The sequence below is a fragment of the Erythrolamprus reginae genome, chromosome 11, assembly GCF_031021105.1.
Source record: "Erythrolamprus reginae isolate rEryReg1 chromosome 11, rEryReg1.hap1, whole genome shotgun sequence".
NCBI classification, from domain to species: Eukaryota; Metazoa; Chordata; class Lepidosauria; order Squamata; family Dipsadidae; genus Erythrolamprus; species Erythrolamprus reginae.
The window spans coordinates 19907254-19921859 of NC_091960.1; the positions used below are offsets into that span (position 1 = coordinate 19907254).

The following is a 14606-nucleotide window of genomic DNA, read 5'->3' on the forward strand; positions in this document are numbered from 1 at the left end:
CACTGGGTAACCATTCCCTAGACCTGTCATCTTTTCTTTATGCTTCTTTTAGACATACACTCATTGCTCTTCTGGAAGAGTGCTCATTAGCCTTAGGACCACTGTTGATAGGTGCTGGGAGAGCTATGTTAGAGAGCAACCTCTGATTTCTACTTTCTTCTGTGACTTCCACATCACTACTGATGGGGAGATGCTCTTCAGGTTGATTTAAGTTTCTGAATCAGGTATAAGAGGTGATTCTACTTTGAAGCATGTTGCCTTAATCAAAATAGATCTGGAAGACTCTTCCTATGTAGAGAAGAGCCAATCTAAAGCGTTCGTCTGATGGCACCAATAGAATGCTTGGTGAAATATTGTGCCCATAACAAAGCTTGTGAAGGCATTATGGGGAAAATATTATTTTAACACTGGAACAGCCAAAGATGATTTTACACTAGGGACATAATGAAGACATGTCGACACACGTCTATGGAGATTCTCAATTATCCAGTTCAAGATTTCCCAAAGTGCTTTTTATAAAAGTAACTGAACTTTATTTTTTCAGTTCAGTTCCAAAATCATTAGACTATATTAATTATATTGTTTCTTGCAAACATATAAAACAAAATAAAACAAATAATGTTTAAACGTTATGGGGTTTTAAGATAACCTCTCACTCTTAAAAATCCTATTCCTTCAAGAAAAAACAATCTCATGAATACTTTTTTTCCTACTTGGAGAAGCAGAGAGAGAAAACACTATCCTTCCCCACATCCCTGATTCAGATGTTTGATCTTCCCACTGCTGGTGAAACCCCAACATGAATTAAAAATACCACTTGAGGACCTGAGAAATCACTGTAAAAGTGGGACCTGCTTTCCTGGGAAATTGATCTTCCTTATCTCTTAAGCATTAATGCAGCAAACAATTCCCTTGGCCCCCCTGCGTTATTTCCATTTCCAGTGCTGTTTATCCTTTCATCCTCCCCAACATGTTATTTCCCCCCTACCTCAACAGGAGATGCAGACAACCAGCACCTATTGTCGGAAAACCTACCGTCCTGCTGCTTCCCTCTCTCTGAGAAGGGAATAAAAGCAGACACCATTTTAAAGGGAAGGGTTACCTTAGGCGCAAACACTTGGGTGACGGAGCTTCTTCTTCTATCCAGCTTCCGGAAATGAATAGGGAATGGAGAAGTGATGAGTAGATGGACAGAGAAATAGGAATCAAGGGAGGTAGAGAGGAGGAGAGAGAGAAAAGATGATGAAATGCGGTGGACTGCAAAGGAGACTTGGAAAGTGAAAACCATCCAGATCCAACCATACTGACCCTCTTTCTGGAAAGAAACTGGTGCTGAAAATGTTTTTGTCACAAGTCCTGCTAGAAAATGAGATTTGGGTTAGCCATGATGTTGTGTGTGTTGGGTTAATCATTTTAGCGGCACCACCTAAATTTTTCCCTTGAAAATGCAACTATGAAAATGATCCCGGGGTGAGGTGATGAGGTCCATCCAGAAGAGGAAGATAAAGAATTGTGCATGGTTGTGTCTTTCTTTCAAGGGCCAAGGAGGAACCCAAAGGAAGTCAACTCAACTTGTACCACACGTAGAAACAAACAAAGGAATAAAACCAGGAGGGAGCAGCAGCACAAGACAAAGTCCACATACCAGAGAAAAAGAGAGAGAGAGAGACGGGCATGAAACACACCAGGGGCACGAAAACGTGCAAGGAATTGGCATCAACCCTACCTTTCTCCTGCGCAAAAAGGAGGAGTAGAGGCTTTCAGGCCAGAGGTGAAGAAGTGATACGACGGTGGAGCTCCATCAGGAAATTTCCTCACCTGAGAGATCCTAAGCTCTCCGTTGCGAGCTCGGTGCAAGTTTTCAAACATAGGGACCAGTTCTCTAGGGTTGGGTTCAAATAAAAATATGGAGAAATTAAAAGTTTTCAAATGGGAGAGAAAGGAGGGGGGGAAAGCAAGCAAGAAAGCAAAAAAGTAGAATGTCAAGGAAAGTCTTGAAAATAGAAGAAGATTAAGGTGGGGGGAGGAGAAGCAATGAAAAATCTAGCAGAAATTTAACAAAATTAAAACAAATACATTTGTGGACCACTGCCCATAAATTATTTATGGAGAAACTTGTTTTTCTCCATAGGAGAAATGAATAGGAATCACCTAATTGTTTTATTTTCTTGATTGACTTATCTGGATAGACTAAATTGATTGGTACTGCTTATAGAATTAGGATGCATGCCTGATAAGTTACACTGGCCTTTGTTCACACATGTTTAATCTAACTCCAAATATAATTTAGAATTTAATCCATTTCCAAGTTTGTGGAATATGTGGAATTCTAGATGAGCCAAATGGCTTATATTCATAAAATGCACTAAGCCACAAAAGTGAATGATCAAACTGTCTAAGCTTAGCAAATGAACCCACATTTGTAAATAATCTGGTAATTTATTAACTAGATTGTGCTCATAAATTAGCATGTGCTCATACAGTGGAACCTCGACATACGAGCAGCTCTACTTACGAGCTACTCGAGATAAGAGCTGGGAGGGGAGCGACATTTTTGTTCGCCTCCCGAGCTCACATTCGGGATACGAGCGCCAAGGAGCTGTCTCGGCTTCAGGAGACAGCTCCTTGGCGCTCGTATCCCGCGTGTTTTAAAAGGTTGCAGCCGGCCTGGGGTGCTGGGGGGGGTGCTGGCAAGCCCCCCAGGCCGGCTGCAACCTTTTAAAACACGCGCGCCACTTCGCAGCTGTCTCCTGAAGCCGGAACGCTAACTTCCGCGTTCGGTTTCAGAAGACAGCTGCAAAGTAGCGCGCGTGTTTTAAAACGTCAGAGCCGGCCTGGGGGGGTCGGGGGTTTCCCCCCGAACCCCCCAGGCCGGCTCTGACGTTTTAAAACACGCGCGCCACTTTGCAGCTGTCTTCTGAAACCGAACGCGGAAGTTAGCGTTCCGGCTTCAGAAGACAGCTGCGAAGTGGCGCGCGTGTTTTAAAACGTCAGAGCCGGCCTAGGGGGCTCGGGGGGAAGCCCCCAACCCCCCCAGGCCGGCTCTGACGTTTTAAAACAAGTGCGCCACTTCGCAGCTGTCTTCTGAAACCGAACGTGGAAGTTAGCGTTCCGGCTTCAGAAGACAGCTGCGAAGTGGCGCGCGTGTTTTAAAACGTCAGAGCCGGCCTAGGGGGCTCGGGGGGAAGCCCCCAACCCCCCCAGGCCAGCTCTGACGTTTTAAAACACCTGCGCCGCTTCGCAGCTGTCTTCTGAAACCGAACGTGGAAGTTAGCGTTCCGGCTTCAGAAGACAGCTGCGAAGTGGCGTGCGTGTTTTAAAACGTCAGAGCCGGCCTAGGGGGCTCGGGGGGAAGCCCCCGACCCCCCCAGGCCGGCTCTGACGTTTTAAAACACGTGCGCCGCTTCGCAGCTGTCTTCTGAAACCGAACGCGGAAGTTAGTGTTCCGGCTTCAGAAGACAGCTGCGAAGTGGCGCGCGTGTTTTAAAACGTCAGAGCCGGCCTAGGGGGCTCGGGGGGAAGCCCCCGACCCCCCCAGGCCGGCTCTGACGTTCTAAAACACGCGCGCCGCTTCGCAGCTGTCTCTGAACGCTAACTTCCGCGGGTTTTTTTGTTGTTGCACGGGTTAATTGACTTTACATTGTTTCCTATGGGAAACAATGTTTCGTCATACGAGCGTTCTGACTTACGAGCCTCCTTCCGGAACCAATTAGTCTCGTAAGTCGGGGTTCTACTGTATCAATTTATGAGCACAAGTTCCAAATTTGGGAGGGCAGGTGAATATGTTGTCATGAGTTATCATAATTTTTCTCTAAGTATAATCTAAGCTGCAAATCAGACATTCTTCAGATCTGTAGAACATTTGATTCACAACTATTGAAGGCAACAGTACCAATCAATGAATCTTATCATTAATTGAGACATTCAATCTTCAATACTAAACAGTACACATTTCATACTGTTGGGCTATTCATTTGATAGTGTTCAGTAATAATCATTATTGAATTCAGGATGGCTATGAAACTTATTCCATATATGCCGGGGCGGGCCACCATTCCTGGCGCTACCGGAATGGGCTGGGAGCACGTGTGCATGTGTGTGCGTACCCAGTGCAGGATTTCTGGATTATTTAAAAAGGTCTGGAAATTGGCCAAAATAAGGTAGGTGACCGCTGCCACTGCCCCCACTGTCCTCACCCCTCACCTCACCGCCCCCACTGCTTGCCTCGCTGCTTCTGCTGCTCACCTCGCCACTCCCGCTGCTTGCCTCGCCGGTGCTCTCCTTGCTGCCCCTGCCACTTGCCTCACTTCCCCTGCCGCTCACCTCATCACTGCTCACCTCACTGCCCCTGCTGTTCACCTCACCACCACTCACCTTGTTCTCCCCACCGCTTGTCTCGCTGCCTCTGCCGCTTACCTTGCTGCCCCTGCCGCTCACCTCGTTGTCACTAGCCTTACTGCCTCTGCTGCTTGTCTCACTACCCCTGCCGCTTGCCTCTCAGCACTCGCCTCACAACCCCCACTGCTCACCGCCACTACCCCCACTCATTGGTTCGGCGTGCATGACGCATGCATGCCCGGTAGCAATGGAGCAAACCTACATTGCCACCACCGGAACGGCATTCCCACCATTCTTGCTTATAGCCCATCCCTGTGTATATGTCTCCCAAAGGCAGACAAGCATACAATAAATATACAGTGGAACCTCGGTTAGCGATCGCCTTGGATAGTGAACATTTCGGATAACAACCAAAAATTTTGTTAAAAATTTGCACTGGATACCAAACAAAAATTCGGTTGTTATTCGAAATGTTACACCCATTGTCCCTCACTCCCCCCTCTCCTTACCTCTTTACTTCTTGTCTCTCTGCCTTTGTCTCCTCTCCAGGGGAGCAGCAAAGCATTGCTATGGCTATGACAAGGCAGGCGCTGAGTTAGCTGGTTCCAGCAGCGGAGGGGGTGGCGGCTTCTCTTTGAGGACAGTGGCGGTTGCGGCGGCGACAACTGCTGAGGTGGCTCTGGTGGCTTCTTTTCGATGATAGTGGCGGCGGCAGGGGCCTGGGGCATGGACGTGATGTTCCCTGTGCTGCTGCTCCTCAAAAGGGAAGCTGAGTTAGCTGGTCCTGGCAGTGGCGGCAGCAGCGGCAACTGCTGAGGCTGTTCCGGCTGCTTCCCTTCAAGGAGCAGCAGTGCCGAGAATGTCAGGTCCATGCCCCAGGCCCCTGCCACCACCACCACCACTGTCCTCGAAGAGAAGTCACTGGAGGTGTCTCAGCAATTGCCGCCACTGCCACTGTCCTCAAAGAGAAGGTACTGCCGTCGCCGCCACTGGGACCAGCTAACTCAGTGTCTGCCTCGTCATAGCCAAAGCAATGCTTTGCTGTTCCCCTGGCGAGGAGATGAAGGCAGAGAGACAAGAAGTAAAGAGGTAAGGAGAGCGGGGGAGTGAGGGTCAATGAGTGGGAGGTCGGGTCCTGGAACGGAACACCCATGATAAACAAGGGATCAATTTTCCCCATAAGAAATAAGGGAAATAGTGAGTCAACAGAGGCTGGGAACCAATTAAATCTAGTTCCTTTATTTCTTATGGGGAAAATTGTTTTGGATACTGAACATTTCGAGTAATGACCAACTTTCCAGAATGGATTATGGTCATTAACCGAGGTTCCACTGTACATGGCAATTGAAATTAGTCCAAAAGGTTTGCAAAAGGAAGAAGCAAGACAAAAAGGATGAAAAGCTAGTATTGGCCAGACTTCCATATTGGACTTTGGTTTGGAAAATAACAGCAATTTGATATGGAACTAATCACTTAGAACAGTGATGGTGAACCTTCTTTTATTCACGTGCCAAAAGGGGGGGGCGGTTAGCTTGTATGTACATGCCCATGCTCCTTCCCTCCCCCCCCAAGCATGCACACTCCCCTGGCTTCCCCTGCACATATGCATGCACACAGGTCTCACTGAATCCTAGGACAGTGAAAAGATTCAGAAAAATGGACTTCCGGTTTGTCCCTTGTATTGTTTTTTGCACTCGGAAGGGTTCCCTGAAGCATCCAGAGGGCAAAACAGCCTTTCCCAAGGCCAAAAATCAGCTGGCCAGCAGGAGCATGTGCACTGGAGCTGATATAGAGCAACATCTCACATGCCCTCTGATACGGCTCTGTGTGCAATGTGTGGTATGCGTACCATAGGTTCTCCATCACAGACTTAGAAGAACTGTCAATTCTTCCTCATTGGAAGACTTCAAATAAAAGATGGAGTGCCAGATTGTTCTACCAACTCTAGATTGTGGACCCCTTGGTACTCTCCAAACTTGGTTGCTTTCTTGCAAGTGTTTCATTTCATTTTTTTCTTTTATGTACGCTGAGAGCATAAGCACCAAGACAAATTCCTTGTGTGTCCAATCACACTTGGCCAATAAAGTTCAATTCAATTCAATTCAATTCAATTCACCAACTAGGTAACACTATCAGTGCTAGAAGGCAGTGGGATTTGCTCTCTCTTTATATGCATGTGACTTGCCCTGTCAGTGTTGGTATATTCTTGATGGTTCCTTGAATAAGCTGTTGTTTCTTGTTTGACTATTTGTTTGAGCTGGTATTTTCTTGATTGGCATATTGTTTACTTCTCCATTGTTGGTCTAACACCAATCTTGGTGTTAGTATCTGCTTATCTGTGTGTTGATTGCCGCCAAGAGGTTTTTGTTGTTGTTGTTGTTGTTCTTTTGCTTCCTTTTCAGCATTTTTTAATTGTCTTTTTGAGTGATTGGTCTCAATGTGCCTGTTGATGTCTAATCTGTACCAGGTTTCCAGAAATTATCTTGCATTTTTGGGCTTAGCTTGGTTTTGTATGCTCAGTTTCCCTGTTGAAATTATGGTAACATCTGTCCATGTGTTGTGCAATTAATGGTGTCATCTGACTGCTAGTTGGTGTTTCTGGATTGTTAGGATTCTGTCCATAACTGCTGGGTTGGCAATATATTGGGAGGAGCTAGAATTTATAACTTATTTCTCTGGAGTTTCTCTTTATTTCTCTTTGTCTGGGTACTCACTGTAAATGGCTACTCACTATATATATGCTCTGCATTTCTCTTCAATCTCTCTGTATTGTAGTTATATAGCATAGTTAAAATGTGTTTAGGCTTGATATCTTTGTTTACTGATTATTACAAAGACAACTAGAGGATAGGCTCAAAATACAGAAAGACCTAGATAGATTAATGCTGTGGGCCCAAACTAACAAAATTATGTTCAACGTCGAGAAGAGTAAAGTCGTTCACCTAGGTTAAAAAAAATCCTAGACACCCATACAGTCTGGGAGGAACCCTACTTAGCAGTAGTGACTGTGAAAGGGATCTCAGAGTCTTGGTGGATAATCAACTAAATATGATCCAGCAATGTTCAGGAGCGGCTAAAAGGGCCAATGCAATCCTAAACTGTATCAACAGGGGGATACACTCCAAGACCAGAGAGATATTAATACCACTCTATAATGCCTTGGTCAGACCACATTTGGAGTACTGCATTCAGTTCTGGTCAACACACTTCAAAAGAGACATAGAAACACTGGAGAAGGTGCAGAAAAGAGCAACCAAAATGATTAGGGGACTAGAAACCAAGACTTATGAAGAGAGGTTGCTGGAACTGGGCATGGATAGCATAGAGAAAAGAAGGGGCAGTGGGGACATGGTAGTAGTCTACAGGTAGTTGAGTGGTTGCCACAGAGAGGAGGGTGTCACACTGTTTTCCAGGGCACCAGAGGGCCAGATGAGGAACAATGGTTGGAAGCTGACCAAGGAGAGATTCAACCTAGAAATAAGGAAGAACTTCCTGAGCGATCAACCAGTGGAACGGCCTGCCAGCGGAGGTTGTGAACTCCCCAACTTTGGATATTTTCAAGAGGAGATTGGACTGTGGCTGGGGTGCTGTAGGATTTCCTGCTTAAGCAAGGGGTTGGACTTGATGACCTTCAAGGTCCCTTTCAACTCAAATAAATAAATAAACTAGTAAGAAAGACTTTGTACTTAATAATATTTGGATTATTATTCTGACTATTATGTGTATGATTTTAGACTGTTTATCTGAATATGTTATTTCTCAAAGAAAACTTTAATTCAAGTTCATACAGTATATCTGTGTGTGGCTGAGTAGTTATTCATAACTTATCTCAATCTAAACTTTTCTGTGTGTGCACAATCTTGGTAAACAATGATTACTCTGCACATACATTAACATGGATACATTCTGTTAGTCTTCTGCCTATTTGTCCTATGTCAGAGAGCACCAAGGACCCTACAGTTCAGTCTTGAGCTACAAATGTTCTCTTCTATTGATACAATTCTAGATTCACTAGATTCACTATACTCAATAGCAACAAGAGGGCTAAGATCTCCATATCTGACTCTAGGTTATGTAGAATCTGAATTTAGGAGTCAGAGTCAAAGAGTATAGCCAAAAATGATTTAGGAATCATAACTGGTGGATCTTTGCTTATAAGGTAGGTGATATTGGTGCTAAGTTGCTAGTTTGACTTACACATTACTGTCAAAGTCTAAAATTATCTGCATCATTGAGCCAAATGTAAGCAATTTGAAACAAATGCTAGGAGGGTCTTCCTCTTTCACAATGATGTTTATCTACAGAGAAAGCTGATCAAGGAGTAGATGCAACCTGGAAATAAAGAGAAACTTTCTGACAGTGAGACCTTTGGAACAGCTTGCCTGCAGAGGTTGTGAGAGCTCCAACACTTTTCAAAGGGAGATTGGACTGCCATTTGTCTGAAATAGTGTAGGGACTCCTGCTTGAATGGGCGGTTGGACTAAATGACTTACAAGGTCCCTTCCAACTCTAATAATAATCTTACCTATCTAGGGCACAAAGAACCTTCCATTCATAAGACCTTCCGTTTGGACCAGTGAAACTGGGGTGGAGACCATAGTTCATCATTAAAACATTGTATTTTATTTATTTATTTTGTCCAATACATAATGAAGGTTGATGAGATTAACCATGTAGAATATATATCAAAGAAAGGAAAGAAAGAAAGGAAGGAAGGAAGGAAGGAAGGAAGGAAGGAAGGAAGGACAGGAGTGAAGTTATAAGAATAAAATGCAATACATCAATGGAGGACAGAGGAAGAGATATATGAGTGGAAGAAAAGAAATATGAGATATAAGAGAGACAATTGGTCAGGGATAGAAGGCACCCTGGTACACATGCACACCCCTTACTGACCTCTTAGAAATCTGGAGAGGTCAATCGTGGATAGTCTAAGGAAAAAATGTTGAGGGTTGGGTTGCTACTATGGAGTCCGGTAGTGAGTTCCACACTTTGACAACTTGATTGCTAAAATCATATTTTTTACAGTCCAGTTTGGAACGGTTAATATTAAGTTTGTAGTTGTTACGTGCTCTTGTGTTGTTGTGGTTGAAGCTAAAGTAGTCGTTGACAGGCAGGACGTTGCAGCGTATGATCTTGTGGGCAATACTTAGATCATGTTTAAGGTGTCGTAGTTCTAAACTTTCTAGACCCAAGATTGTAAGTCTAGTTTCATGTCCAAGATGTGGTATGGGTTCCAGACAGATGAGCTGTATTCGAGGATAGGTCTGGTGAAAGTCTTATAAGCTCTGGTACATTGAGTGAGATTGCCGGAGTAGAAGCTACGTAGGATCAGGTTAATAACTCTTGAAGCCTTTTTGGTGATATTGTTGCAGTGGGCTTTGGCACTTGAGTCATTAGATATTAGTATACCAAGGTCTTTTACCAAGTGGGGGTTGTCTGTGAGATTTTATTTATTCAGTTTATATTTGAGGGCCGGATTCTTTTTGCCAATGTGGAGGACAGAGCATTTGTTGGTTGATATTTGAAGTTGCCAGGTGTTAGATCAATCAGAGACATTTTTGGAGAGATTTGGGGCTAGATAGGAAGTTTTGGGGGGAGCGATTTTTGGAGAGATTTGGGGCTAGATAGGAAGATTTTGGGGCAGCGATTTTTGGAGAGATTTGGGGCTAGATAGGAAGCTTTTGGGGCAGCGGTTTTTGGAGAGATTTGGGGCTAGATAGGAAGCTTTGGGGGAAGCAATTTTTGGAGAGACTTGGAGCTAAATAGGAAGCTTTGGGGGGGAGTGATTTTTGGAGAGATTTGGGGCAAGATTTTTGGAGCCCTCCTTGAGCCCCCGGCATCACACCCGGCACTCTACCGACGCGGGAGCCTCTCCAGATCCCCCGACAACAGCAGAGGACTCTAACTCAGTCCGGAGCCCTCCTCGAGCCCCTGGCATCAAACCCGGTGCCCAGCTGACACGGGAGCTTCTACGGAACCCCCGACAACAGCGGAAGACGCATGGAGCCCTCCTTGAGTCCTGGCATCACACCCGGCATCTAGCTGCCGCAGGAGCTTCCCCAGAGCCTTACGCTTAATCAAAGCATAATCAACTAATAAATCAGCAAAAACAAGACCAACCAAAACACAACTAAATACAAAAACAGCACTCATCAGCAGCACTCATCAACTACTCCACTACCAGCCTCCTACCATGAAGAATAAATCACGCACTCAGAGAGAAGACACTCCTACTACCCACATGGAAGACAAACCCACCACGCACAAAAAAGATGAAAGAGCTGACTTCCTAGTGAGTTGCACACTGTGCTCCATGTATACACTCCTACCCTCAAACTTCCAAAACGTCACTTGCTATAAGTGTAAAGTAATCCAATTACTTGAGGAAAAAATAGAAAACCTAGAGAGAAACCTCAAAACCCTGCAGCACCAACATCAAAACAAGAAAGACCAATATACTCCCAACACATCCAACACCACAGAAGAGCACATCAGAACCAATCCCCCCGAGGTTGAAAATGACTGGACACATATCACCCTAAGAAAAAAACAAACCATCCCCAAACTCCCACCAACTCCAACCCACCTCCCTCCAACCCCAGTGCCTACAAGTAACAAATATGCAGTACTCCTGGCACAAGAAGATCAACAAACACCTGACAAGGAGCCACCAAGAACCAAGAACAACAATACAACACCATCAAACACAGTCATCACGAAAGCTAGCCCCCCTCTCCCCAACCGAACTAAAAAGAAAAGGAGAGTGGTGGTAATTGGTGACTCAATTCTCAGGGGAACTGAACCTGCCATCTGCAGACCAGACAATCAATCCAGAGAGGTGAGCTGCCTCCCTGGAGCCAAAATCTCGGACATAGCGCTAAACCTCACTAAAATCCTAAAACCCATTGACTACTACCCTCTACTAGTGATCCATGCAGGAACAAACGACACAAGGAAAGACATGAATCAAATCACGAAAGACTACGACCACTTGGGCAATACAGTCAAAAAGATAGGGGCACAGGTTGTCTTCTCCTCTATTCTACCCACAAGAGGACAGCCTCCTGACAGAGAACGCAAAATCCCACAAATAAACCACTGGCTAAAGAGATGGTGTCGCCAAAACAACTTTGAGTTCCTTGACCACGGTCTACAATACCTTCAAGAAGGGCTCCTAGCAACAAATGGACTACACCTTACCAGAGTTGGAAAGAACCTCCTTGGAAACCGAGTAGCCCAACTTATCAGGAGGGCTTTAAACTAGATTTGAGAGGGGCGGGTGACCAAAGTAAGCAACTGAACAACGGACTAAATAAGAAAGGGGTGCAAATTAAGCCCACTAACATTTCAGAGGATAAAAAATGTCCACCCAGAATCAGACACAAACACCTAAAATGCCTGTACACTAATGCATGAAGCCTGGGGAAGAAACAAGACGAACTAGAAGTACTAATGCACGAGGGCCAATACGATCTAATTGGTATTACAGAAACATGGTGGGACGAATCACATGACTGGAACACACAGATAAATGGCTACAATCTCTTCAAGAAAAACAGGTCAAACAAGAAAGGAGGTGGAGTTGCACTATACATAAAAGACCACTACACCGCCACTGAGCTATATCAATCCAAAGATAACCCCCTTGAAACCATATGGGTTAACATAAAAGAAAAAAAGGACAACATTACAATTGGAGTTTACTACAGGCCCTCAAACCAAACAGATACAATGGACAACCTCTTTACAACCCAACTATCAGCAATATGCAACAAGCACAGCACAATAATAATGGGGGACTTTAACTACCCCGACATTAACTGGAAAACAAACTCAGCACCAAGTGGAAAGTCTGAGTTTTCTCACCAGCCTCGCCAATAACTTTCTAACTCAAAAAGTGGAAACAGCAACCAGAGGGACTGCAATACTAGACCTAATTTTAACAAACAGGGAAGAAATGATTGAGGGAATAGAAGGAGAAGGGACGCTAGGTGAGAGTGACCATACCATCCTAAAATTCAACATTGTGCAATCACGAACTACAACACCAAACTCGACTACAGTCCCAGACTTCAGAAAAGCGGACTTTAACAAGCTCAGAGCGAACCTGAAAAATAAACCCTGGAAGGAATTTCTTAAGAGTAAATCCACACAGAATGCATGGGAAGCCCTACAAAACACTATCATTAAGGCCCAAAACAATTCAATCCCCACAAAAAAGAAAAGCAGAAAAACTAAAATGAAACCAGCATGGCTAAACAAGGACCTCGCAGACAATGTAAAAGAAAAAAAAGCCAAATACAACAAATGGAAAGAAGGACTCATAATCAAGATGGAATATCAGCAAACAGCCAGAACCTGCAAGCAAAACATAAGAATAGCAAAAGCTCAACACGAACAGCACCCTGCAACGAAAATTAACGACAACAAAAAAAGCTTCTTCCACCACATAAACAACAAGAAAAAAATCAAGGAAACAGTCACCATACTAAAAAACAAAGATGGTAACGAAATCACCAACAACAGAGACAAAGCACAGCTGCTCAATACCTACTTTACATCAGTCTTCACACATAAAGGAACTACCAACCAACCAACCTACAACCTAACTGCAAATAACAGCCCCGGAACCAAACTCAACACAGACAAAGCTACCATTAGGGACTACTTGAGGAAGCTTAATGAGTACAAATCACCGGGACCTGACGGACTCCACCCCAGAGTCCTGAAAGAACTGGCAGACACCATAGCAGAACCTCTTCTCCTCATCTAACAAAAATCTTGGGCCACTGGAGACCTACCAGAAGACTGGAAACGAGCGGACGTAGTTCCTATCCACAAAAAGGGGAAAAAGACGGATCCAATCAACTACAGACCTATTAGCCTGACTTCAATACCTGGAAAAATACTGGAGAAAATAATAAAAAAACAGCTTTGCCACTACCTGGAAACAAACAAGATAATATCCAACAGCCAACACGGGTTTGTCAGAAACAAATCATGCCAAACCAATCTCATATCCTTTTTCAACACCATAACCAAATCAGTAGACCAGTGCAACATGGTGGACCTCATATACTTAGACTTCAGCAAAGCTTTCAACAAAGTCGACCACCATCTCCTAATCAACAAATTAGAAAAAAGTGGAGTAGACTTCAACACATGCAGATGGATCAATAGCTGGCTGACCAACTGCAGCCAACAAGTTGTCCTCAGCGGTTCCAAATCCACATGGAAGAACGTAGGCAGTGGGGTACCACAGGGTTCAGTCCTGGGCTCTAGGCTCTTCAACATTTTCATCAACAACTTGGGCGAGGGAATAGAAGGGCAACTGATCAAATTCGCAGACGACACCAAGCTGGCGGGGGTAGCCAATACCCTAGAAGACAGGCTCAAATTACAGAAAGACCTAGACAGACTAACACAGTGGGCCCACACCAACAAAATGATGTTTAACATTGACAAGACCAAAGTCCTTCACCTAGGCAGAAAAAACCCTGGACACACATACAACTTGGGAGAAACCCCTCTTAGCAGTAGCGACTGCGAAAGAGACCTCAGAGTCTTGGTGGACAATCAACTAAACATGAGCCAACAATGTGCAGCAGCAGCTAAAAAAGCCAACACAATCCTAAGATGCATCAACAGGGGAATACACTCCAAGACCAGGGAAGTCTTAATACCACTCTACTACGCCCTGGTCCGATCACACCTGGAGTATTGTATTCAGTTCTGTTCACCACACTTCAAAAGAGACATTAAAACTCTTGAGAAGGTGCAAAAAAGAGCAACCAAGATGATTAAGGGATTGAAAACCAAGACTTGCGAAGAGAGACAGAGGGAACTGGGCATGGATAGCTAGAGAAAAGGAGGGCCAGAGCGAACATGATAGCAGTCTACAAGTATACGAGGGGATGTCACAGAGAGGAGGGGATCACTTTATTCTTCAGGGCACCAGAGGGCCGGACGAGGAACAACGGCTGGAAGCTGACCAAGGAGAGATTCAACATGGAGATAAGGAGGAACTTCCTGATGGTCAGAGCGATCAACCAATGGAACAACCTACCAGCGGACGTTGTGAACTCCAACACTCTGGACATTTTTAAGAGAAGATTGAACTGCCACTTGACTGGTGTACTATTGGGTTCCTGCTTGGGCAGGGGGTTGAACTCGATGGCCTTCATGGTCCCTTTCAACTCTAACAATAAATAAATAAATAAATGTCAAGGTCTTTTTGGAGAATAGCTGAATTGTCTGTGGTGTTG

At 44.7% G+C, this 14606-nt stretch overlaps 1 protein-coding gene across 1 annotated transcript in view; it reads right to left on the reverse strand.

Moving 5' to 3' along the window:
* LOC139174263 (potassium voltage-gated channel subfamily KQT member 4-like) overlaps positions 1-14606 on the reverse strand; it is a 389569-nt gene that overhangs the window by 55468 nt on the left and 319495 nt on the right. Inside the window, exon 9 of the mRNA XM_070764531.1 lies at positions 1727-1882. Within this exon, the coding sequence (XP_070620632.1) occupies positions 1727-1882 (156 nt within the window). The remainder of the gene's footprint in view (positions 1-1726; positions 1883-14606) is intronic.